The sequence below is a fragment of the Orbicella faveolata genome, unplaced genomic scaffold, assembly GCF_042242905.1.
Source record: "Orbicella faveolata isolate gen_17 unplaced genomic scaffold, um_ofav_v1 contig_1, whole genome shotgun sequence".
NCBI lineage: Eukaryota > Metazoa > Cnidaria > Anthozoa > Scleractinia > Merulinidae > Orbicella > Orbicella faveolata.
In genome coordinates this window covers 19,046,496-19,074,222 of record NW_028301536.1, presented here as the reverse complement: position 1 = coordinate 19,074,222, position 27,727 = coordinate 19,046,496, and the positions used below count along the sequence as shown (strand labels likewise).

Genomic DNA, 27,727 nt, shown 5'->3' with positions numbered 1-27,727 from the left:
TAAGTGGCTGTATTGAAATAACAGTAAATTTTCACAGAGCCTCGAAGTACCGGCGAACTAACTATTATTTTTCATAAGTTGTCTTGCACACTCAGTTCAATTTTCAAATTAAATTATTGTCAGTAGAAGCGGCCTGGATAAGTAATTACAACATAAAGAATCTTGTGTATAACACGAAATGTACTTAAAATGCCCATGCATTCTTTTTTTACCAACAACAACAACAACAACAACAACGACAGCGACTAGCGGGCAAGAAATAAAGTTCCACCGAAGATTGAGGGCAAGGCTGAATGAACCGTAATTATTGGTACAACTGCAATGTTTCTTTTGGCGAGAGGTAATCAAGTCCTTTAAAAAATTAAGAAAACTTTTCCCTCACTTTGGTAGAAATTATTGTGTGTTATTGTATTATTTTTCTTTTATCCTAGATTTAGTGTGGTATTTCATTTCGGAGCTGGTATTGCTTAGTCAGGTTCTCTAAATGTTCATTAGTTTACAAACGTTTTACGACTTAATAGCGCGCGTGTTTACAAAACCTGATGTCAACACGAGATGAAGTTTACGCGAATTCGAAAGTTTAGATGCCAGCCACAGCATGCGAGTGATTACATACGTAATTTACTCAGACAAATAAATCCTTAATATTTTTAATTCAAGGTCATCCTACAACGGTCTTGCTTTATGTGGGGTGCGTGCTAAAAAAATTTAGATTTTCTTGAACAAGTACATTGCAGAGCTGCCAGAAATACTAGAAATGTCCAAGTTTAATTTACCAAAAGACAAAACTATCAGTTGAAGTTTTAGAACGTGTACAGAAGAGTCAACCATTTATTTCCATTATAGGTGATTAAAAAATTTCCGTTTTTAAGCACATGCACAAGGCACACAACGACAGATAACCTGCATTCCTAGGTAACTGTATCGCTAGGAAGCATGATCTTAGGCCATTCACCCGCTAAATGAAAGACACTGTACCCCAATAGAAGCTCCGTGCTTTGGAACATGCTGACTGGCGTACACACTGACTTGGTTAATGATATATGCCTCAAATGAAGAGGCCAGAGGCTTAAATCGTGAGACACTTTTAAAAATTTCAATTTTAATTTACATCAACCTCGTCTACTTTTAGATTCGACAACTTTAATTTTAGAATAACTTCTCCGGTTGTAAACTTTTTATCCGCCTCAATTCGATTCATATATTGACAGTTTCAGATTTGTTGTATTTTTAATTTGTATTTTTCATTTTTAGCCATAGATCTCTTTTCACGATCCGACAAGCTTTTATAGTTTTTATAATCGTCATGTTAAAAGGTCAAAAAGGGCATCTACTTATTTCATAACACGTCACAACCTATCGTTTACATAGCCCGAAACTAAAACGACCAATCCGCGTGCGTTAAATGATCACACTTTATAAAGTTTGATGTAAAAGGAAGGAGTGAAAGTTAGGAGGAATCAACATGCGCGACTCTAAGGTGAGGGTATACATGACTACTTTGGAATTCTGACAAACGTCTCCTCGGTGTTTGCATTAAAACTTGAACACGCGGGTAAGCAACGCTAGCGTTTAACGATGTAACGCCAACTCTTGTATCGTTCACTTTTGTAACGAAAGCGCAAAGCGGTATCACCCCTCTTCAATAAACGGAAGCAATCTTTATCATTTAAACGGCAGGAACTCATAATGTTTGCTATTATAATAAAGCATACGATTTTCACTCTTCTAACAGGTGAACGTCAGCAATCAGTAACGTTTTCCTATAAAGAGAACACATTATCAGTCTCTTTTACAGCTAACTTGTAACACAAGCACACCGAATTTTCACGGTTGCAACGCACTAAGGCACAACAAGTAAGCTAATTAAAGAGCGATCACTCCCTTCCCAGATAGAAGAAGCAGAAAATCATGGGGGAAAGGAGGGAATGAAAGAGAATCAGGGCGGCCGGAAAGTCCCTTTGCACTTGTAACACAAACGTACGGAATTTTTAGAGGCACTATAGCGAAGCTAATTCAAGATCAATCACACTCCCTTCCCAGATAGAAGAGGCAGAAAGCCATGGGTGATAGGAAAAAATGAAAGAGAATCGGGGCGGGACGGAAAGTCCCTTCGCACTTGTAACACAAGCGTAAGGAATTTTTACGAGGCACTATAGCGAAGTTAATTTAAGGCCAATCACACTCCAGGGGGAAAGGAAGAAATAAAAGAGAATCAAGGCGGGACGGAAAGTCCCTTTAAGGGATTCGTAAAAGGTAATAGAAAGAAAGCTAAATTGTGGAGGTATGTTTCTGTTTTTGGTTGCATACACTACAGCGAAGTTAATTTAAGAGCAATCACACTTTCTTCCCAGATAGAGGAGACAAAACCATGGGTGATAGGAAAAAATGAAAGAGAATCAGGGCGGGGCGGAAAGTCCCTTCGCACTTGTAACACAAGCGTACGGAATTTTCATGAGGTACTATAGCGAAGCTAATTTAAGACCAATCACACTCCCTTCCCAGATAGAAGAGGCAGAAAGCCAAGGGGAAAGAAAGAAATGAAAGAGAATCAGGGCGGAACGGAAAGTCCCTTTAAGGAATTCGTATAAGGTAAAAGAAAAAAAAAATAAGTTGTTGGAATACGTTTTCTGTTTGGTTGCATACATTTCACAGATTTGTAGAAAGTTAAAGGCGCGTCACGATCGCAGACCGTCATACACACCTCACAGTGAGTTGGGAAAACGCGAAAACTATGCACGAACATTTTTACACTGTAATGTAAACGAGACCACGATTGGAACGAAACCGCACAACGCAGGAAAAACGTAAAAAATATTCACGTTGAGTCGTGTCATGCTCGGAATTAGTCAAAGAAGTAATTTCTTTTAAGATCCGAGTATATCGTAAGAATGAAGAGTCCGGTCATTACAATGCACTTTGACAGACATCAGTATTATACCGATATATCTGACAGAAAGACCTTTTGAGACTGAACTTCGTCCAGTAGAGATCTTCTTTAGATGTTAAGGTGTAATACTGCTAGGCTGTACAGAAATAGACATCATATTCACTTCATTTTCAAACGCTTTATTGTTAATTTAACAACAACACGCTTACAATAGTGGATTATCAGAAGGAAATCTGTAACAGATTAACATATACACTGATCCTGATCAGTAACAAATAATAATCTCAATATGGATTTGATTTCCTCTATGAGGGTAGCTTGATAAAGAACTTATATCGTACACACTGTTTATTCTCTAAAATCTCTCAATCGAATTATGAAAGAAGACGAGAGAAAACCTGAAAGCCTTGGGAAATTTAACACCAATAGACCAGCTGATGATGTTTATATTATTCAGCAAAAGAGTAAATTTGCATCAGAAAGTGAGATCAAAATGTTCCCCAAAATTTCCAAACTAACCTCTCTTAGTAACTAAATTTCAACAGATGGCTTGTTTGTTTTCCCATTTCTCCTTTAAATTAATTAAAAGATGTACTTGCTTATTTTACGCTTAACCTTAAATAATTATTATAAATAGTATTTTAAGTTTCCTGTTGTAATCTGATTTTTCACATAATTTCTTTCGCCGAAAAAAAACTTTATGTAACTTTCCTGTCATATGCCAATGTCGGTCTTAAATAGTAAATATTACAAATTGCATCTTGTTGGTCAGATTAGATGCTTATTACACAGACGTACACCTGGCTGATTGCGTCACGCAGCGAGTAGAGGATGACGTAGTTTCGATAAATCTTCACCACATCATCAGTGATTACCAGGCTCTACAAAATTAAAAAAAAAATCATATCATTGTTCAACATGTTAGTAGTTCAATTTTAGGGTGAAGAACATTGCAATGCAACAGCGGCAAGCACCATAATAGCAACAACATAATCAGTTGCAATAGCAAACAGCTTCATTTAATCTTAAATACTCTCTGCTTCACCTTAGAATTTGGACATTCTGCTCATGTTCAAAGTCTTTTTTCTTAGTTATTTCTTCCAAAGAAAATTCGTTAAGTTGTTTTCCGTTCTCGATGCAATGGTATTATTTATGGAAAAAAAGTACTACTCACCACTATTTTGTGATCGACAAGTCTTTGTAGATATTCACGAGTGCGATGGTCGAGAACTGCTTCCGACACATTTTGACTGGTGGGCAAGGGAAACTTGTTTTGCATGATCTGAAATTTGAAAAAAAGGTAACAATATCTTTAAGTAATTTGCTGTTTTTTTAATTTGACAATTAAATTGAATCAACATGTTGTTGGTAAAAAAATGGCACAATCTGTCAGTCTCATGCACTGCTTAAGTTTGGAGTCGCACCGACAGAGACAAATCAATTTCCTCTGGAATGTATTCTTTTTTTTTTTCCTGAAGTAGATGTAAATGGCTTAACAAATATCGTCTTGTCCCCAGACATGTAAGTGGCTTAACAAATATCGCCCTGCCCCAGACCACTCCACTTTGCAAACTTCTGCGCCTTAGTCAGGAGTTTTAGTTTGTAGTGCTAAACTGAAGAGGCAAGCTGAAATAATGCAGATGCTAAATTAATTAGTTTTACTACCGGAGCTAATTAAGGCTCGCTAGTTACCTACCTCGCGTCTTAGAGTTGAAAATGTACTATTGAGATAAAAGCTTGTATCGTCAAGCATTTGAGCCAACTGAATGTGCTGAGGTCCTTGTTTTTCTTCATAAGCGTACACCATGTACAGCGGACTGACGAAGTAAGACAGCTTCATGTAGGGGACAGAAAGTTTGTCTTTCAATGTCTGCGGATAAAAACAGTAGAGTCGTCAAGGTTTTAAGGTAGTATACGACTCACAGACACACAAGTACTGCCAGTTAATTTACCTTCATATTCATTTTTATGCTAAGAATTTTTCCACATGAATATATTCCAGCTCATCTAGTTATCAGTTTATTAGTCGTTGTTTGCAGTTGAATGCAAATACCGAACCGTTCAAAACAGCAGCCATAGCACCGGTAATAACGAATACACGTTGTAAACAGACAAAGCCTTTGTTTTAGTATTGGTACTCTCCTCTTCATTTGCCTTTAGTTACCTCTTTTGGAAAGCAGGCGGCTTTTACAGAGAAACTTTGGGCTGTAACTGGGAGAATGCCAAAGAGGAATACCAGTGTTATAGACTTCTGATTGTATGCTTTAGTCATAAAAACTTTGTAATCAACTCCGGCCGTAGTGAAAATACGGCCAAAAAGACGGAACGATTAATTGTAATCCGAAAACATGACATACGTGTCAGAATTTTTACTAGGATCGTACACTGTTGTCAATCAGGTAGAGTAAAAAAGTTTTGTGACAAAATGCCAATAAAAGTTACAAACCAGGTTTGTAGAGCATGTTGGTGTGACAACGGGTCCAAAAAGTAGCATCGTGCTCTCGAGATCAGGAGAGGCTATGAACGGGTAGACGTTTTTCATCTGTAAAAATAATGGGTTTAAAAAAATGAGTGACTACGTCTAAAAGCCATGCGACAAAAATAACTTACGGTCCACTCAGGGCCAACTGAATAAAACTCGCATTGAAAAATGATAGCGTTCCTTACCTCTTTAGTGGCGTTAGCGAGTTTCGGTGAAAGACCAAGTCTGACGAGAATTTCTATTTTACTTGGTGGTGAGTTTAAGGGAGCTGTACGAGCCACTGTGCTTAGTGTAACAACAAATATGGCAGCGAGTAATATCTTGCAAGAATCCATGGTAGTTTCTAGTTTGAAAAGTGAAAGATAAAAAAAAAAAAACGGTTTAAAAATTTGGTGACATAATGTTTCGTGGGGGAACGGTTTATAAATCAAAATGGCTAATTGTATGTATATGATTTCTGAAATTTTAGGCTTTTGTATGTGCCAGTCTGTCACTGTATAACTCTTTTTTTTTTATCGTTTTTAGTCACTGTAGTGCATGGTACTTGGCCCCTCTCTACTTGCTGATTACTCAGTGATTTATAGAAGAAACACAGAATTCTCATCGCCTACCTTTTCTCTTCGTTCGTTGTGGCTGAATTTCTTTGAGTTGAGGTCTAGTTCGTGTTGCTTCTCAAAACGTTTGACAATTGAGGGCATTTTGAATGGCTTTTATGTAAAACGAAAGGGAAGTTGTTTTGCTGTTTTACACGATTTTTTTTCTATTAAAAACGAGTTTCTTCTTCTGTGGGGTGTAGTCCCGTGATTCATCTTCCCTGTGCTGAACTGTGTTAAAATCAAGTCATTTATATTCTCGGAAACTTTGTCAACTGTTCCTGCCGCCGCAGTTGACGATCTATAAATATTATATCTACAACTACACGATTTGGTATGCAATAATTTATTCAATAGGACAGACACATTTGCATGTAGGCTTGACATCAAACAATGTGGACATGGAAACTTCTGATCGGGACAAAAATAGTTTGTTATAGGTTTTATGGAGGAGGTAAGTTGATTTAAACGATTCTTCAAGCTCCCTTGAAACATCCGGGGAAATTAAACGACGATCGGATATGATCGATATTTTCCTTAACGCCATTCGTACGCAGTTTTACGGCTACGTATTCGTGGTGGTTTCCTTTCCTTTTGAAGAGTCTATTATTAGTTCCTGGTGGAGCTGTGTGTTAATTCCGTGTGTAGACAGACCGCTGTACCTAAGGTTCGTATCAGTACTACTACAATTGTCACGAAAATCAAGTAAGAATCTATAAGAACTATTTAGTCCGAGTTCTAGCGAATTCGGACATCCTAAGACTACAAATCACTGTCGGCTTGCAGTTGCGCCCAGTGAAATTTTTACCAGCAAATGAATTAGAACCTAAGCAAAAGGGTCCAAGGGTTCATGAACCTATGCCGTTCATTCTGTGCCGCAGCTCGTTAGATTTAATTTAAGGATAAACGAGTTTGGGTGTGTCTGCAGCTTTACAAACGATTTTCTTTTGCGGAAATATGTACCACCACTACTGTTAACTGAACTCAGTTGCTGTTTTTATGCAACGGCAACGAAAGCAACAGTTATCAACAGAAGCACGTCATGTGGACTGATGGTTTCAGTCTCTCTTAACTCGGGCGCCCGAAACCACTCTACTAGCCGCTCGTAGATCGTGCTTTCTAAACGGGTTTTACATAAAATACAAACTGCTGGGAGTCTTGTAAATTGTTTGAGTAAGCTTCAGTTCTGGGTCATGGCTGCCAAAAACGACAGAAATTCCTGAGTAATAAACGATGGCAAATTTGTGTTGACTTAATTTGTAAATAACCTTATAGAAATCAAGGTTAAAAATTTTACCACCGGCGTTGATTATGGGAGGTCCGAGCAATTCAAAGAATAAATATTTCTCTCTTGGGTATACATGCGATTCATATGGAGTTAATCTCATTGAAAAACTATACTAAAGTGAACGTTTGACCTTGATTGGTATTTGAAAAGACCGGAGCATATCATATCACTTAACAACACAATGGCCGAAGCTCTCGGAGGTTACGTATAAAAAGGCCGCAAATGAAAGAACGTGCGGAGATTCTAACTGAAAATAAAGCTATTATCCGTTGAAGCCCGTTAAATTGTTTTTCCCGTATCTACAATTTAGTATTGTTCCTTAAACCACCAAGAGAGGTTGACCGACTGAGGATACCAATGTCCTGTGGTTGTGTTCTGTAAATTGTCTTTTCATAATATGTTTACCTATCAATTAATGACGTAGGGGCGGCAAAGTGTTCCTGTTATCATAACCCATTTCTGGGTAGATTGCTCAAGGGTCATCTTTACTGTTGTCAAAATGATAGTTTATATTGCATCGATTCGTGCAAGAACTTACGGACAACAATATCAACACAGATAACTTCACACAACTTTCACTTCATATTTAACAGCAACGTATCCATCGAAGTGAGTGGCTGTAATGAAACAACACGGTGAATTTTTGCAGAGCCTCGAAGTACGGGCGAACTATCTTTTATTTTTCATTGTTGTCTTCCACACTCAGTTTAATTCTCGAATTAAATTACTGTCAGTAGAAGCGGCCTAGATAAGTAATTTATAACATAAACAATCTTGGTTCTTTTTAGACTGAAATATACGGTCGTAGCACACGTCGTAACACATGAAATGTACTTAAAATGCCCATACACTCTTTTATTACTATTTCCCCGGTCTACTAACAACAACAACAAAAACCACCAGCGGGCAAGAAATAAAGTTCAACCGAAGATTGAGTGCAAGGCTGAATGGACCGTAATTATCGGTACAACTGCAATACAAGTGTCTTGAGACGCTTGACCGTTTCGAATCGTTTTATGCACTGATTATGTTAAGTATGATTACATTATGACGACTAAATACTAGGGATGATCATTTAGTTTTAGTACCTACTTCAATCCATAATATTTTATGTTTCGTATTGTCTGGCTTAGAGCATTTAACTAAGCGATAGCCTTGTTAGCTAGCTATCCATATAAGCCCAAAATTGTTTGCCATAAATGCCTATTTATCTTCCGATAAATAGGCCTACCAAAAACGTCTTTTCAATGAATAGCACTCCAAATAACTGTGTAGGATTATTCATTGGGCAAGTAGTAAACTGCACTCTAATTTCACCGGAGAAAAGGAATCGAAGTTGCGATGCGTACGACTTAAGTTTGAGGTTTTGAAAGTTGAGCGGAATCCATGAGTCATAGAGGAGGTTTTCGTGAATCGCACAGTTCTTACGAAACGGAAAATTCTAGCATTGCGTGCAATGTATATCGGCAGTTCACATCAGACAGACTCAATATCGCGGCAATAACCTCCAAATAACTAGTTTCATTAGCCAATCTCAATACGACGATTTATTTTCAGCAGCGTGACTCAGTCTAAAGACGTAGCAGCAAGTTGAGTTCCGCAGGTTCCGCAACCGATGAATGCTCAGAAAGGCACCCGAATCTTTGATGATAAGACCATTTTTTCGGATATGATGCATGTTGATACTATTTCTACATCTAATATTCCTTATAGCACTCACTTTGGAGGGTATAATTCAAGTATGACAACAAAACGCTCACTGTCGATCGCCTCAAAATGTATTCACTGAAATACTTTTGGTATGTTGCGTGAATTAAGAGATGCAATTATAGATACAACGAGTTCCTCGTGAAGGCATGAACTTTGTTATCAGGCGTATCCTAAGCAACAAGCTAAGAAAAGAGAAGAACGAACTATGATAGAAGTTGCAGTGAAGTGAACATGGAAAGAAGTCGTTATGACTCAGAGCTTGGTACCAGTGCGCTATCAGCCATCATAAACCTCATCGCCGTCGGAGGACTGGATGGAGTTTTTTCCGCAACTTAGATAACTCAGATCGCATTTCACAAAGAAACTGAAAATTTTGCAGCCGGTTCAACCTATTCGATTCATATAAGAAACTTACCATAAGATTTTAATAAGGTCTTCAAATTCTTAAAGAAATCGCCCAGTTATAAAAATAGTTTGCTTTCAATTCAAACCCCAAGTCTATTTTGAGTGAGGGATTGACAGAGCTATATATATAGAGAGGGGTGTTTGAAGACAGGAAGCTCTTATTTTGAATCATAAGTGAGCGTACATAAATCAGGGAGGGGCGCTTGCTGGAGACAAACTGAGCGCTTAACAAGCTATCCCGACTTCTGCTGTTGATGATGTGTAAATATTGCAAATGAATATATGAAAGATCATATATTCTGTTGCCTTTCTTTTGTGGTAGGTGTGTTTAAACACAAGATGGCGAAATGGCGAAATGGCACTACGGTTAGCCTAAATAGCACTGACTCGGCGGTGATTAACTTTCAGTATAATTAAGGGTTACCCTTTCAGACACCCGTCTCCCACGTTCACTCTTACTCGTAGTGCCATTTCGTTATTTCGCCATCTCGTGTTTTGAACACGACCTTTTGTTGTATAAAGGATTTATTTTGGACATCAGTCCCACCGCCACGCCGCCACATTGGTGCCTCCAAACAAGCGCTAGAGAATTTCTTTCCTTTAAGAAGTGATTTTTTTCTTACGCAAACATTTTACAATTATAGGACGAGGTTAAGCAAAATATCTTGATTTGTCAGTGGCGAACAGATCAACTATTTGCCAACTGGCCGAAGGCTGAGGCAGATAATTGATCTGCGAGACACAATATTTTGCTATAACCGAGTTCAATAATTGTTTCATTATTCGATCAACAAGTTTTTCCCAATTTAAATCAATCTCTGACAGCTCAGGTTAGCGATATGCCGTTTTCTACCCGAAAGCGTAGTTTCAATTACGCATGAGCAGAATATTATTTGCAGCAAAATACATTTGGGCGGTACTACGCATGAGCAGGCGATTATTTGGAGGCAGTTATTTGCAGGTCTTGTGGGGAACTCTCGGCCAATGAAAAGGAATAAAACAGTGTATCGAATGATAATTCTTAATGCTTAGGAACACCAACTGGGCCTCCATGAAAACCTTCTATCTTTTTCAGATCTGCTGATATATGTTTCTTTCTGCAGTGAATTATGAATGAAATATGTACCGCTCAATAGCTTTTAAGATACGCTTCTGTACCTAGGAACTCTCAGTCACACGTCACTAAAACACTTCACTTTATTACTAGAAAAATTGACTATTTTAAAATTTTTCTTCAGAAAGTAAACTGCTCTAGCCATCCTCCTTCCCTAACCGAAGCGTTACATTCAAAGAAGTACGTAAGCGAGCGAGAGCTCTTTGTCAATACCTAAAGAAGACATTATACACGCTGATCGATATCATATTGTAGTTAGGGTTTGTTGAAAAATTAATGAGGCAGTATGCAACATATTTCTATGGTTCGGTCGGCTCAATTAACCACGCAGTTTTTTTAGCCATGACTTTGAGCATTCGTGTCGATCACTTGTGATTTGCCGTCATCTCAAGTCCTCTTCCGTCATCCCGTTGGGTTAAGCTCTATTATTGTGATGAAATACTTAAGACTCTTCCATTGTTGTTTACTGATAAAAACTAAAATTTAAAAGCTATTGACTTATAACGACAGCGAGGAACATGTTCAGTTATTGTCGAAACTGCTTTTTTTTTCCCGACTACGTCTTGCTTCCTTGTAAAAACTGATTATTATAGCTACACAACGATACAGTCTATGGTATTTGTTACACTAAGAGAAGATTGGATACTGGCGCTAATGTAACCGTGACGTAAGCATCTGCCAGTCTCTCCAGCTTTCGCGCCAGCTAAAAACAAGGACCAATTTCTTTGATGACGTCGTAAAGCGTGTAAATAATGACGTAGTTGCGGAATCTCTTCACCACATCATTTGTGATCGTCAAAGTCTATAAGAAAAGAAATGAAAAAAGTGTTAAATACTTGTATTTTATATTCAGGAGGTTACCATCAACCATCAGGAGGTTACCTTCATTCTCAACCAATGAACCAGTCAGAACCTGGTACCTGAAGCTTCCCCTGACTGCGGTCTCTGTCCCAGGGCCTCTCATCTTCCCTACCTCCCGGAACGAGAAAGGAGAGACCCTGGGAACCAGGTTGCCCCTTACTGAATTATAAAAGCTGTTCACAATAGTCCATGGGCCAGGACCCTGGAAAGAGCCATTTGGTACCAAAACGAGGGACAAATTCTAACACTTATTTTTAACAACATTGATTCCTCTAGGTTATTTTGGTGTATGATAACCATGCCAAATGAGTAGCTTTACTAGGATTATCACGTGTTTAAATGACGTCACTCGGTTTGGCTGAATAAGCAGAACTGGTAAAAAGATGCCTAATAACAGTGAAATGCAAACCTGAAAATGTTACGTACATTGATTTATGGTTATTGCAAACTTCAAACGCAGTTTTCAGACCTAATTCCAATAACTTATAGATGACTTATAGGTATTATCCCTGAATGGTTTCCATGGCAACACTTGTCAAATTATAAACATGAACAATAAGACGGAAAATGTGAAAAAAAAGAAAGTGCTCGTGTAAATTGCATTAGTTACTTTCGATCGCTCGTTCTAAACTACATTGACTCCTCTTGCTTAGTTTGGTATATGATAACCATGTCAAATGAGTAACTATACCAGGTGATCAATTGCAAATGACTGGGTTTGGCTGAACAGATAGAACTGGTACAAATGTGATTACTACGGTAAAATACAAACATCTGGTAAGCTTCTGACTTGAGATTAGCACACTCATCTTCTACCGATTCGCCACAGCCAACGGAAGCCCCAGTGGGACTTGCCTCGGCCCTACTATAGCCCTCGTAGCATGTCCTGTGGTAACAAGCTTCAGCTGCTACGATTTCACGCGACGCAATTGCGAGAATCCCGCTGTCCTTCTTTTCCATGGCTGATTTCCTAATTGAGTGATCTGCACGCAAACCTCTGCATTGTTCCAAGGGTTCCCGATTTCTTGTTCCCTTAAGATATTGACTCTTCTTTTCACAGAATATGCAGACATGTTTGTAGGTCGTGCTGGTGGTAGGGGACTATCGGATCGAGGTCCTCTTAGCTGCCGTTGGTTGTTGGTTGTCAGTTTAGCTTGTTGCTTTGAAATTATTTCCAAGAGCTTTTTCATGGTAAACACGCCACGACATTTTCTGTGATAGTTAATGTTAGGATTTGTCCTTCATTTAATGTCTCAGCAATATCAAGGTGTTTGTGCTTACGAACAGCAGCTGCTCGCCTCTTACACGTGTACTCCACGACTCCTAATCTTTTGGTCTAACTAGTTCCGTATCATCGTCAGTGCAGTGAATAGTACATGCACAACTGGACTGTTCTGAACATGATCGCTTTTGATCGATGTTTTGTTTTTCAGGCCTGACACTTCCTCTTTTTGTACATACATACATACATACACTTTATTTCAACTCGAATTATCAGAGTAGCTCTATTGAGCTAATATCTTCGAGAAAGAAAAAAAAATACATAAATCAATTAAATTATTAAAATACAGTAATTAAAACTACTACTAATATTATAATTTATAACTATTACTAAAAGTTCATTTTATTTATAACTGTCTTACCTATTCAGTCATGCAAGGTTCTACGTCAATATTAAGACTTAAAGGTTTTAAACAGCCATTTTTAACCCATTTAATTTAAGCGCCGAAGTTTGTATTTATTTATCCAGGTGTTCGTTCTTCACCAAAAGTGATTTTATATAAACAACAGAAGTAGCACAAAAGACCATCCCCACTGGTCATTGTAAATTAGCTTAGTCACTATATATGAATGAAATCATCTTTAGCAATGTATGGAATGACCCTCATATCAAAGGAAAACTATCATTTAATATCATTTTCCTTTTAATGCATTTCAAACTCTATATTTTTCCAATCTCTCATTATGTCATCTACTGCTACACCTTTCATATAAAATAACGAATGATATATACTCGAACGCCTATTTCGAGGATCTGTAAGTTTTTTTGTCAAAAATCGAGACTATCAGCTTAATATTTAGTTAATTGATTTCTCTAAATGTTTATCTAGATGCTCACTGTTTAGTTATCCCCTGAAAACATTTCTCGTTTCTACAAGCAACCGAAATTTTTGCACAAATTAGCCCTACACACCCATGATGCAATGTAAATGACACCGTTGGTTGTTTTTTAGATTTCCGTGTAATCCTGCAACAAATTTTCTACTTCTAACAACTTCGAGGAGAAATACAAATGTTTTCCTTTTTTTTCAAATATCTAAAGTACTGATAAAACGTTCGTGACCATATATTTAGAGGAGCTTCTTCTGAGCCTCGTTTCCATGCTGAAACCATTTTTTTTTTGCGAAATTTTAAATTAAAAAATCTCGCACAAAGCTACTCATTCAGAGAGGTTTCATACAAATTTGAAAACAATTTATGCAGTAGTATCAGCTGATACTGGACTACTAGTAAGATTAATTTGTTGCTACTTTCTTCAGTGCATTTTACCATTGGATCTTTCTGGATTACCTCTGCTATTTCCTACACTTTATTTAGCTGCGCACCAGTCTTTATGTGATTGAAACAGGTATGTCTGTGCATAACTTACCACCAGATTCCTACGCACCAGAGCATTCAGGTAAACACGAGTCAGCTCATCAAGCTTTGCTTCTGAAATCGTGGGATAATCAGGAAGTGACCATCCTTTGCCTTTTATCTACAAAACAAAATGCGTAAAAAATAAATCTTATAAACACTTTTAAACATAACTATCCAGAAGGGAAACTGAGTTTTGCTTGCCACGAATCTCGTTTTTACGATAACTGCAGAAATTGTCGCGCGCTCATTGGCTAATAATCATGACACATGATTTTATAATTTATGCTATGCGTCAACGAGCGAGAGCCGACAATATAACAATTCGTTATCGTAAAAAGCAAATTGACATCTGTTTTTCATGCGTCTGTCCTGTTATTGACCATGAATTTCGTCATAACATTGTCAAAGTAGTCTGCGGATCCACTCGGCTATCGCCTGGTGGATCCACAGCTACTTTGACAATGTTATGACAGAATTCATGATCAATAACAGGACAGAAGCATGAAAAACTGACGTCAGTTTATTAAGCTCCGAAGGGCTCGTCTACAAAAAAAAAAAAAAAAAAATCGAGATTCAATTTTCATTTGTGTTCGAAGGAAACTTGCCTTCACCAAGACTGAGTATTTCGTTTGTGCGAAGAGAGCGCGCAGCTGTCATTAATATAAGCAAGGTTAATAACCCACCTCTTCTTAAACTCTGACCATATGAAGAACAGTTCACTCTTACCCCTCGACGTTTTAATTTTCAAGCAGTGTAGGCCGATCAAATTTTATCAGATCGCGAGTAGTTCTTATTGTTACCGTTCATGTGCCAGCTGAAAAGCTGTTAATCTGTTCAGAAGCTAACTTTGTTCATCACTATGTCAACTGTTAGTTTTAGTTTGTCTTGTGTTAGTTTCGTGATCATCGATGGTTCAGTGTCTAACAGCTGAGAACGGCCCACACGCATCTTTCCTTGAACGTAATTTTGTTATTCGGTCATTAAACCCAAACATGTCTACAACTTAGGTATTTAGCTGGAAACCTTTGAGTTTGTTTTAGTTAGTACAGTCAGTAGAATCAGCTGTAGTAGTAGAAACAGCAGTAGCAGTGGAAACAGAATTAAAAACTCAAGATATTGTAACGGCAGCAGTTTCTAGAATAGATGGCATTGAAGTCCTAATACTAGAGACTCTCCAATGTAAGAGTCTACACTTTCATGACGCGGTACAACTTGAGTCAATATGGTGAGTGGAGGAATTGAGACCCCCACATCGGTTGTGGTAAGCAAGGCACAACGGCTACTCAGTAGCCCAAGTCCCTACTATGGATTCAACAATCAAGTAGATCAGGCCTGCTGGCTAGGTGAAAGTAACTGGTCTAAGAGAAAGCTACTACAAATTCAAACCCAGGCTATGGCAGTGGTACGCTAAGGAGTTTAGCTGGCCGTCAGTGGACTAACAAACCACTCTGTTGCTTCTACTTTCTTACTGGAGCGAGCAGAACCGAAAAAGGCTTACATCTACCCTGTAGTACACCAACAGCACGTGTTAAAAATTGAACGTAAGATATCGCTCTGATGAGGAAGTTGCCTCATTGAAATCTAAAAATAGGAGGCGGCAAAGTTTGCACGCGCTATACGCTGAGACGGCCAGGAAAGCTGAAATAGCTGTGCAACGAAGCCTCCAAATACCGCAGCTGAGTAGCACAGTGGGTGTTCAGGACAGCAGATGGAAAAGTGAAGGCCAGCTAGTGAAATCTGATAGATGATCATTCATGAACACATCATGCAGGGCTCTTGTTTTCCTGAGCGGTTGCAAGACCTCCGGAGTTTGCTGTCTTTTGGAGCGTCTTACTGTGAGGATTAGTTGTATTAGAATCCACCAATGACAACGCGCAGCGCGGGTTATCAGACACATTTATCTCCGAAAACTGCCATTGGAGGGAGGCTGTTGGCACATTATTTGATTCCCAAGTACATCGGGTCTCGTGATGCTTGTTTGGTGGATTGTGGCAGGGATCATTGTTGGAATACCCAACTTAACGATGGGCAAACATTGTTAGCTTGATGCAGGTAAGCTTAGATTCAAGCTGCCCCGAAGAAACAATATTTTAAGGCAAGCAGACTGAGACTAGAGAAGCTGAAAAATATGTAGCAACCAGAAAGTTATAGCATACACAGAAGAAGTGCCCAGAGAACGTTAATAGATCCTTTGCATTAATGGCGTCTAAATTTGAATAACAATAGTTTATACATCCTTAGCCTCGTACTCATGTTTGAAGACAAAGGATTTTTTTTTACATGAATGTGAGGCTAAGGGTGTATTATTATTGTTATTCAAATATAGGCGCCATTTATGCAAAGGGTATATTGAGGAAGGCATAGCGTGTTATACAAGGGAAGAGATCTTGGAGTGATGCGGTGAAAAGTCCTGCAGGTGCTACTACTGGTCCAAGAAGGTGACGAAAGTGGTGGAGGGAGGAAGACAGCCAAAGCAGCTAGTGGTCTATTTGGAAGTTTAAGCAGGCAAGGAGAAAGAGTACATTAAATAGACAGCTAAAGACAGGTGAAGCATGGTCAATGGAAGACAAATGGAAGCGGATGGCTACATAGTCGCTGACATGGAAGAAGCAACTAAGGAGGGGATAAATAGGCAACTGTATCAGTAAGTGAAGCGGTTAGGCAAGGCTAGTAAACCCTCCAAAGATACAGCGAGTGAACGCAATGAAGCTGGCTATTTCGATGAAGTCTTGAACCGTACTCACCACAGACGATGCTACAAGAATTGACCCTTTTGGGACACTCCTTGAGTTTCAGGAAATCCACCATCCAGAAAAGAGCAGGAGAAAACAATTCAGAAACCTAGGAACAATAAGTTCCCTGGAATAGCTTGAAGATGGGTGTGGCACTTTGGACAGCTATAGCGTATACCCGGTGGTTGGTTTCCACTGCTCTAATGATAACTGCCCTTTGCAAGAGATTCCACGAATAATTTGCAGGTATAGGCAGACGCACTGTTTTGGCCATCGAGCAAGCATGGGAACTGACTGACCTAGACTACGCTGGCAATGCTACATGATTCCGGGATGTGGTAATAAAAGTTGTCAGCAGTTCCTGCTCTTATTGCAGAGCGCTGAGGAAGAAGTCTGCCACATTGTCCTAAAGGTAAGACCAGGGCCATGGCCATGTGGAGAAACTGAAGCAAATGTAAACCTAGTGGAGGAGTCGACGGCGGATTGAAAAAGAAACTGAATGTCAGGCCATTCAGCGACATGCTGAAAGCTTTTTAGAACTTCGATGAGCAAAGATATCTTCAAGAACAAACGCTGCATTTATCATGTCAGGGACTTGAGCGGCCATTGCCACTACCTTTTGATTCTCTCTGAAACAACTGCCACCACTGCATGTCATGCATAAAGAGATTTGGCCGCGTCTCTCGTATGGGTCGGTGAAGGCTTTGAAGCCGCAACGCAGGTCTAAACCGCAAAGCAGTGTGGCCATTACGTTCAAATGCTTAAAATTTGCAAGCTTACCGTCTTAACTGATGTGATGTGTTTGACATGTAGTCGAAACATCATTGGATTTCGGTTAGAAGTTTTCGGAAATTTTGCATTTAATTTTTCAAAATTCTTCCTTCATGTTCACGAAATGTTTGGATCCGCCGAAATCTTCACCCGACCTTGTAAAGAACTATGTTAACTTGGGTCGTCGCTCGGTGGGTTAATAAATGGCCTAGCTTGCCGTAAGTCTCCTGTAGCTAAGTGAGTTTGGGCATCCCACCGGTGTGCAGAAGGTCACGGGCTCGTTATTTCCCTTACTTGTGACAACTGAATTTACATCTTTCTCAAAAATGTAGCTTTTAACAATAAGATACGATTAAGCTTTTTTGAAGGCTCATATTATTATCTCGTTACACTAACCTTGCGCCTGATGTAAGAGACTGTGTCATTCAAATAGAAACTTGTCATCTCAAGAACGTATACCAAACGACTATGGCTGGGTCCTTGATCGTGTTCGTACATGAAGGCAAAATTCAAAGGACGAATAAACACAGCCATCTGCGAAAACAATGCGCCGAGCTTGTCATTTGCCTGAAAATAAAAAAAAAGTTCATGACGGGAAGTTATCATCATCCTTGACTGTATTAAGGAGAACAACGAAGACGATGTTGGAATCCACGTTTCTGAACGTTTGCAAAAGAGGTTATGTTCTAGTGTGTTCCAAAGTATGCTAGGTTCTTGAAACGATCCATACTTAAATTCCTTGCATAACTTTGTTTATGCGATTTCTAGTGATATATATATTTATTTATTTATTTATTTATTTAAGTCTAACATTGCACTGATAAAAACCTTTCCCAGCCATGTACCTGCTTTAATCTGCTTTATGAAAGTCAGACGTCCTCAGGAACACTGTGTACTACTAGTCTTCTTTCAGAAAACAGATTGAAATTTTGTCCACTGAAGTAAATAAAAGTAGATTGACACGAAGAAGACAGCAATATGATCCTTAAAAGAGCAAAGGGCGCAACTGAATGTCCGCATACTGATTTTCAAGATTCGTTTCGTGAAGGGATTATGCTCAGTAATCCGAGTGCATCTCAACTTAAAACTTGCAAAATCTTTTCATTTGGGACAAATCAGTATTGCATAACTTTCTGGTGCTGTCTGGCTATTCCATGTATTCCAAATCAATCATGGTTAAACGCACGTCACAAATAAAACACATGGTAAACGATGCAGATAAAGGCATTGTAAGTTAATATTCTTAGACGTTTCTAAGGTTTTAAAGTATTTGTGCCCAACCCTGACCTTTTTGTTCGATATATTTGGTCTTCATGCATATTCTCCGTTGTTCTTAGTTGTGACAGTGATCAAATGCTTATTCTGAATATCTTATAGGAATAGATAATTGATCAGCCAGAGTAAGGAACTACTATGTCTTGGCACCGACTTTTTAACTGCAAGGTCAAAGGATTTGTTCTAGCCAGTATTGAAAATTTTCTTGGTTGTTTAAACATGATTAGCGATAAAAAAAAAATACGTTACTACAAATAGAAGATTAAAGTTACTACAATACAAGTAGCATGCACAAAAAATGTACTTAAAATAGCAGCAACTAATTTTGCAAATATACCTGATAGGTTTTGAAGAGAATGGCCTTCAACTTAACATGGAAACTTTTTCGAACAAAAGGACGCCGATTGCATAAGATTAATTCGAATTTACCGTGACTTTTACTAGTAACTAACTTTAAGTGAAAAGGCGTTATCATGTTTATTTTACAGCGCAATTGACATAAATAACTTGAACTAAAATTCACAGAATAAGGTAAACGGGCCACGTTAGATGAAAAAGAAAAAAAAGCGGCAGGTCATTTTCTAGGCAAATTCTGCATTGCAAAAAAAACAAAAAAATTCTTTTTACCTGCAGCTGTTGGCCGATACAGTCCTTGTTAAGATCAAGCCCAAGAGTAATGGGAGGCTCATAAAGATAGTCCGAGGAAGTAATGAAAGGGTAGAACGTCTTCATCTGTAACAACAACAGCAAAAAATACTTTGTGTAAACTTCGTTTTGCACCTGTCATATACAAATTACTCAATAACAATTTTACCCACAAATTGGGGATCAACTTTTAAAGTGTTTCTGTTTGGTTCCTCTTTTCATTTGATCCAAGTATAGCAACAGAGAAAGAAAAGTCTGATTAAAAGAATTACTTCTAGTCAGTATGTAACCTGCGCAGTGACGTTAATAACTCTCGGAGCAATCAGCAGTGTGACCATAATCTCTGTTTGGCTCATTGAAGTGCTTGTTGAAGATGAATTCGTTGCGGTAGTGGCCGACGTTGTGCTCAGCAAGACAACAACCAGGGCAACAAACAAGTTCTTCGTCAACTCCATTTCTGAAAAAACAAAGAATAAAGAAATATTGATTTGTTACATTCTTGGAGGAACATTTTAATATGAAATATGAACACATTTCCAGTATATGGAAAAGGTAGGCAGGTACATCCGCTGGACACTTATTTTTCATTTGTTGTTGCATAATTTAGTTTTTGCGTTCCATTCTTATCTTTTCCCATCCCACCCTTTGTTCGTCTTTTGTCATATTAACCGACACCTATCATTCTACTCCAGGCGTAATGCTAAATGCAAACTTCGCTTTCCAAGTAAAACACTTTGTTAGGCCTTATATGCAGAAAAAGTATTTCAGTTGTTTGCAATGAATAAATTGATCGTACGATGTATCTAAGAGACCTAAATCTATATTACGAGATAGAGCGCAGTATAGCAATTTGGACCACTGTCATGGCTTGCGTCACCGTGTAAAGCGTTTGCATAGAAGCGCCGTTAACCATAATACACACAAATCAAAGATATTCTTTTGTCTGAAGTGTTCACTAAAGTGAAAAATTCATTAATCGACTCTGAGAAAGCTGAACTGAGCAGTATTACTCAACTAAATTGCTTTTCATTTCTCCTTTTCTGTCCATAACAATTCAACATGCCATTGCGTTTGTTTACTTCATGAATCGATGCCAAATTTGTAGATGTAAGGGGATTTATTTCCTCGTTCTTTTTGCCAATGAAGTATTTCCTGGTACACATTGTCTGTGTGTTGATTTTATGTGCGCGTGCTACTTACCTTTGGCAGATTAACGTTGGAAGAACGCTTCTGTTATTTGCGTGTTGCTTTGATCTGGGGCAAGGCTGAAAACTGAGATTGCGCGGTTACTGTATGTCTCAACTCCCATGTTCCTTTGATCACTTGGAAAATTGTAGAACTCAAATATGAGTTGGGCCATGGGGATCGCAATCTTCAATAACCTTTTCTGTTTGCTGGAAAGATAATAAATGTTCTGTGGTTGCTTGGGTATAGAACAATTAGAAAAATAGAAATATGGTGAACAAAGGTCAATTTGGGAAAAAAGTAGCACTCTTCCTCGAGCCAAGGCATTTTGTGTGCTACAACGACCAACGAAACTATTGCATGGCTTTGTTTAAATGGTGGTAATGTTATGTTAGCATTTGAATAATAAAAAAAAGGTTACTATTTTTTCATTTTCTTAGTCTCTTTACTCGCTCTGCAAATTTTAGACTTTCTGGTGACCAAAAAGCATTTCTTGGGGGTTAATACAATTCCACTAAAATGTGGTACGACTTTGTAGTCCTTTGCTGTTTCTGATAGTTTTTTTTTCGTGATTTTATATAATTCTAAAACAGATCCACCTACCTCTCAATAGCTTGTACTTGCTAGATTTATAACTTCAAAAATAATCTTAACCCCAAGTCTTTCAGTCCATTCTCCCTAACTGTTGTCAATTATTACCGTCATCGTGAATGGCATGGCAAGGTTTCTTGGTTTCTGTGTTGCTCATGAATACTTCGGGTTTTAGTTCTGTATTCGCCTGGTTCAAAGTTGTACCACTCAAATGTTAACCTTAGGTTTGAGGAAATCTTGTTAGTCTTACAAATTTGAAAGTAATATCAGTTGAATTAAACACTTTATAAACACTTTAAATGATTGTGCTTGGCACACGTTTTACTTAGCAGCTATCGAGAATAAATGCCAAGGTCTTACTTGGACGAATTTTTCCTTTGTCGTTTTCTTTGTTCCTTTTTTGACAACACGAAGGTTGTAATTCTTTACTTCTTTTGAACCCATTTTTTGACAATATATCAATACGGTGTTTAAAGTTTTGATAGATATAAAAAGGAAAAGTTATCTCAAAGAAATAATAATGTTTTTGAAGTTACCTTTCTCCCTTCTATAGTCAGTGTTGTGCTGGCGTTTCTATTGTTATCACTATGCTCTCATTTTCGCCACTGAACAGTTTCTCTGTACTGAACATCTCTTTTGGCGTCATGGATGTTTTCTTTCGCCGTGACTGTTATTTTGTGTACATTGTACTCGACACCTTTCCTTCAAGGACACGTGGATCAAGACTAGAAAGATAAATAATGTGTTATAAATTAGGGTGTGCAATGTGGAAGAGGAGCAAAAACTAGGGCATCAATTTAGAAAAATGTTTGTGAACTTGGCTATGTTTGCAATCAATCATTATCTTGTTAGCTAATATGAGAGTCTTTGTCTCTATCACGTTGCTGCACAGAAGTGAATATTTATCATATCTGAGTTACCCAAAGATTCAACTGTTTCTTACTAGGAAACTGGCAATCAGTAACAATCATTTTGCTTTTAAGGATAATTGTTTACAAATTTAACACTATGATTATTGCTGTCAATGATTTAACAGCCTAATCTACCTAATCTACCTTAGTGGTTCATAATTTAGTAGCCTTTTTAGCTGTTTAAGTTGTTTGTAGACTTCTTAGTAGTTTAACGTTTATTGCACAAACTTTGGACTACCCTTAACAAGCTTTAAATGACCTCAAGCAGTTTTAACAGTACATAGCTCAAGAAACTTAAAGTAATAACTCAACTAAATGTATTCTATAATACCATGTATTAGTGCCATGCATGTTAACAGTGTTTATATTTAAATTTAAATCTAAAGTTCTAACTGTTTAGAATTCTTAGAAATTATTTAATTATCCAAAAACAAATTAACAATTTGTTACAATTAAAGACATCATAAACTTGAACCATCTAAAAATTGCATAGAAAAGTAAGTAATGCTTTTTTCCAGGAGCAGTTTGCTCTCATTAGTCCTCGATCTGTGAAGACCTTTAGTAATTGGTATCTAATTAAATGATTGTCTTTGCTTATTTGAAACAAATTAGATGGTAATTACTTCAACATTTTGCTATTATTCTTAGGATAACACTGTTTACAAGGTATGGTTCAGAGAAACAAATATTCTATTCAAATTACACCAAGGAATGCAACAATATGTTTAAACACCAACTTGACCTGGACACTCCCCACTTCAACTAAAGAATTATAATGTTATTATCTACTTTAGGAAGATACGACCATTAAAAGGTCTGTATTATTGAAAATATATAAATGTGTGTGTATATCAATTAGACTGCATAATAGATTATGCTGGAGATGTAGAGGTATATTCTGACAAAAAATTATTCTTAATTACATGATTTCAAATACGTGGCGTAAGTGGAAAGAAAGGTTAAGCCGGATGGCAATTGATTGGTATGAAATCAAAACAAACATATTATATCATTCACTCCCTTTATTCCTCCATCGTCTAACTGATCACGTCTTCTGATAGACCGTGGACGTTTTGCAGTGCCAAACAATCCCATGCCAGTTTCAAAGTTGTTTTTGCTCTGTACAAAAAATATTGTAAATATGTACTCAGCCAAATCAGCAGTTACAAGCTAAATTGAAAGAAGGATCTGTAACATTGTTTTCCGATGCAATGTTTTGTTCCATTTCAAAACCAAGTCAATGCACAACAAACGAATACTTAATGTAAATAAGTATACAGAAAATTTGTGTATGATTTCTTTGTAGTTGTTGTATTAAATGTCGTGTCCTTGAAGTTATGACATTTAGTAGTTTATTACATTACGAGGAAAAAATCTATGTTTAGTTTTATTTTTTAACAGCCTGTTTGACGGAGCTGTTTTGTCATTTTTAAAGCATTTTTCAGAATTACCACAGAGAGAAAAAGACTTTATTGAACTCTTCCCTGAGCTGCTTTTCGGTTATCAATACAAATTATGTTAAAAAACTGAAATAAATTAATGTATATATAAAAACGATGCATAAAAGCATATGTAATTCTTTATCACAACTCTGTATTTAAACGTAGGATACAGCCTCCCATAAATATACACAAGGCATGTCCTTATGAGTTTGTTACCTGCCCTTCCTTTTAGTAGTTTTGCTCAATTAAATGGCTCTTCACATTTCAATTTCGCACTAACCATGGTACATGTACCAACCTGCCGTTTTTTCTGGTTAAAGTTTTTGGCAGGACTCTTATGGCAACCATGCTTTTAACAGGTACGAGTTCACTAGGATTGGCTGCAAGATATTTTGCAGTTCATAGCCTGTAAATACATTATCGTTGGCTATAGTTTTGCAGGCAATATAAGCCACTTTATTATGTCAGATTTCTTAGTAATATTTCTAATCCACTCCACAAATGAATTCCTGCGACTGACCACTCTGATAGGCATGAATATGGTCTAATGCAATAACAAATTAAGTAAACTCAGTTTATAACATGCCGCTCGAGCATCTAATTAATTGCGATCTAGGTCGTATCGATCTCGACATGAAAATAGAATAGGATAAAATAAAATAAGTAAAAAGCATTGCCCTTTAGATGAAGGTGTAATAACTTGATTACAGCTGGCTAAATTGAACAAGCAACGTTTTTTGTATGTTGTCTTTCTCTGAATAGAAGAGGTCAGAATAATAAGACCTTCAATCCTTAGCAATGTCCTTGCTCTAATTGATATAAACTAGTAGCTTCACTGTTTAAATGTTTTTAATGCACCATTTATTTCTATTACTTACCTCTGTAACTCGCACGTTGAACTGAGACCACTGTATTATAGTCTTCCAACCAATGTACCTGTTTCATTGTCACGGCGTTCTCCCGTTTGCTTGTTATTGGTTATAATGTTACTTGACTCTTGAACACTGTTGTGTATCTTAAGTTTCCTGGTGTATACCTCTTTAAGTTGTTGTGAGTTACAAATTATAATATTTGCTTGGAAGAAATCCTCCTCGATCGTTAATGCACTCCTCCGTTGTTGTTTTGAAGTGAAAAGGGGATTTTCGGAGAGCGAGCTTTAATAGTCTTTGTGATTCTTCGAAACATGGGAAGTTTGTTTAAAAACAATGACATTATTCAGGGAAACATTTTTGAAAATCTATTTAGTACTACATTTGACTACAATTTTTTCGTTCAAGGAGGATTCATAGATGTTGAGTTTCACTAGAATAAGCGTTGTATTTAAAATAATTTTGATGGAAATTGTAGTTAGGCTCTCGTTCATAGCATGCAGTAACGAGTACGTACAAACATCTTCTAATATCTGAAATGAGTTCGCTCCCTTGTTTTGTCGTTTTAGAGTTATTTATCTTAAAATAAATTTACTCGCGTTTATTGTCTCTACGCTTTTATAATTGGGGGCTACAAGAAACCCAGAAACGCCTCGCAAATACGAGTGAGGTCGTTCACTTGTTCAACCTTGTCCGCCTAATTCTTTAGTCTGCAATACCGTTCAACTCCTATCTCTTTTAATCTGCAGTACTGTTCAACCCCCTTTACTTCTCTTTAGCTTTGTCAAAGAAAATTTGATCGTGAGAAATGAGAATGAAGTAAAACCCAAATTCTCCTAAAGGATCAACAGAAAAACAGAAAATCTATTTACAGGCAGTAAGGACAATTTCTATAGGCGAATCTTTGCTGACGTCGTTGTTTACATTTTTCCTCATTAACACACGACTTTGCGCATAGAAGGCATCATGCTAGACACGGTTTTACTAGAAAAACGTAAAGAACTTGTGAAACTTAGTAAGTGGTGAAATTTTTGGCTCTTTGGGTGCAATATTCGAGGAGAAATTGGCTTTCAAAAACATCAAAATTTCTGTGTGGCAAAAGCGCAAATGAGCTGATACATTCTTTGTAAAATGTCGAGCTTTTAAACCCTCGTCACACAAAAAGTACTCAATACATCGCGCTCAAGTTCCTTGGAACAGTTAATAGTCCTGTGCGCTTTCAATATTCAGTATTAATCTCTTTGTAGCTCCATCTGAAACTGTATCGCTTATGGTAATGAGGCAAATATTGTAAACAAAGATTCTCCTACTGTGACCTTAGGTCCGATGGACTTAAAGGGTTAAATATTCACATCCTGAAAGTTGTTCTCCATCATCATTGTCACTTTATTTTATTTTAGAATTTCAATCTTAATTTTTTTCAAGCCAGTGTTAAAACCAATTTTGTTTAATCAATCCCATCATGTTATCACACAGCCCATAAATGCATGTGTTAAAAAAACAATCACTTGATTTATTATTCATTTCCTTCTATTTGGCATTCACTATCGATTCAAACTTTAATTTCAAACCTGAAATCGCAAATCTTATTCTTTTATCTTAAAAAAAATACGTTATTACTTTTCAAAAAGTATTTTTGTTTTTATTTTGTTGGTCATGTTAAGCTTTTCTTAGAGTTCTTTGACATTCTAAGTTCTAGGTTCATATTTCACTTCTTTTGTCATGTAATAACATAGCATTGTTTTGAGTAATTCTTTTCTCAGAAAACTCCAAAACGTTTCTCAGAAATCATTTATTTTGTTAAATGTTGATCTGAGATAAAATAGCTAGGACGACGCTCCTCCCACTTTAAAACCACAAAGTAACGCAAGGCAGCAAACATTGCCATTATATGCAAGTCACTTCTACTTTAAAATGCAGAAACTAAATTATCATAAATGTGTTTAACTTAAGCTTAGGAGTGATATTAAAGCAATGCATGAATTTGCATGAGAATTATAAAGGGGATTCGTCAAATTCTTGAAGAATTAAGTTAATGCTGTAAACACTGAAATACCGCAGATATTAAGGTGTGGCAAATATGAATCGATACGTCCATAGTCTCGATTTATTTGAGAAATCAGGATGAAATAGCGGGCAATTCGGGATGTAAAGTTATGTAGAAGTATATTTCAACTCTATATTAGGTTCTTCAGTAAGAAAATACAATTCAACTGTAAATAGTTTACCGGCTCAAACTGTGATGAATACATTCTCATGGAGTTGATTGTCAGTAATAAATTATGCTACCAAAGACTCATAAAATAAAACGAATGACTTGGGTGAGGCAAGAACCTGCATACTTTAGTACTGCGTTTGCAGTCCTTCATAAATATCCAAAGGATACTAACCTGGCGCTGCCCTAATCCGTATTATCTGCCTGGTCCTAAGAAATGCCGTCTTAACTCGAAGGCGTCGAATATCTATTGCTTGTAGCAGAAAAATCATGATGACTCGTGTGACACTGGAATATATGCAGTAGTCTTCTAAAATGAACCAAACTCAATAAATGATTGCAACTGGTCCATCCACTACAGAGTAGGGCTTGCATACCAAAAATGTGAGTTGTAGTAATATGCTCAAAGGCTTTTGTTAGTGAAAACCTAATTCCACGAATTCAGAGCGTCAATTTGACTTTCCTGTTTCTAGGAAATCAAACGATTGCGACATATTGAGCAATGCGGTTTTATTAAGGCCTTAAATAACACCGGAACTGTAGTCGGAGTTGACAGGATCAAAAATATATAAAATAAAATTATCTTAATTACTTATCACTCTTCAGGGAGTCTATGTCTTCGTGTTACCCTGACTAAAAGAACTAAAACTAAATCACGATCATGATTTTGCGGTTGGAGGTATATTGAATTCTCGTTGCTAGGTTTGTTTATACAACACTGAAAGTGCGTCATTACGAAGTTTCCTAGAAAACTGAGAAACCCGAGAGGGTCGACCTTTCCTTAATATTGTGTCCACTGGCGGAAAGCCCAAGATCTCGCAAATCAGTAGAGACCGGGAAAAAGTGAAATCTTAGAAAGCAGAGAGCTTAGCACTGAAGACCTAGTAAACGTAGCCTTCAAGAAAGTAATATATATGGATATTTTGAGAAATGTTCTTTTTTAGGAAAAAATCATCTCATTAAAAATGTGGGGTTGTTGTGGTTGGCTCGCAAGTCTGCAGCGTGATACTTAACTTCGCAAGCTTTAGCCTCTGGTTCCAGTTAGAACCTCCAGATGCTTTCATTTACTTACCTAATGAAAAATCATAGTTCTTGGTTTCAAATCTAT

The 27,727-nt window shown here is 37.4% G+C and overlaps 2 protein-coding genes across 4 annotated transcripts; both read right to left on the bottom strand.

The window, feature by feature from the left end:
• Positions 1 to 3,070: 3,070 nt before the first annotated feature.
• Positions 3,071 to 6,070, bottom strand: LOC149118329 (uncharacterized). Its single transcript, XM_089284970.1, has 5 exons — positions 5,984 to 6,070; positions 5,497 to 5,881; positions 4,587 to 4,786; positions 4,065 to 4,172; positions 3,071 to 3,771 (listed from the first exon to the last, which is right to left on the bottom strand). Exons 1-5 carry the CDS (start codon positions 6,068 to 6,070, stop codon positions 3,664 to 3,666), a joined length of 888 nt encoding a protein of 295 aa, XP_089141096.1. The 3' UTR covers positions 3,071 to 3,663.
• A 4,477-nt stretch (positions 6,071 to 10,547) lies between these two features.
• Positions 10,548 to 27,116, bottom strand: LOC110056996 (uncharacterized). 3 transcript variants are annotated; one of them, XM_089293885.1, is made up of 9 exons: positions 26,795 to 27,116; positions 21,719 to 21,907; positions 21,195 to 21,401; positions 20,607 to 20,800; positions 19,697 to 19,863; positions 19,389 to 19,493; positions 17,883 to 18,053; positions 13,994 to 14,101; positions 10,548 to 11,284 (listed from the first exon to the last, which is right to left on the bottom strand). In XM_089293885.1, exons 5-9 carry the CDS (start codon positions 19,859 to 19,861, stop codon positions 11,186 to 11,188), a joined length of 648 nt encoding a protein of 215 aa, XP_089150011.1. In that variant the 5' UTR covers positions 19,862 to 19,863; positions 20,607 to 20,800; positions 21,195 to 21,401; positions 21,719 to 21,907; positions 26,795 to 27,116; the 3' UTR covers positions 10,548 to 11,185. The 3 variants fall into 3 exon arrangements, with proteins under 3 accessions (XP_089150011.1, XP_020619225.1, XP_020619226.1); XM_020763566.2 differs by having other exon boundaries at positions 20,607 to 21,401; XM_020763567.2 differs by lacking the exon at positions 21,195 to 21,401.
• Between the last annotated feature and the right edge of the window lie 611 nt (positions 27,117 to 27,727).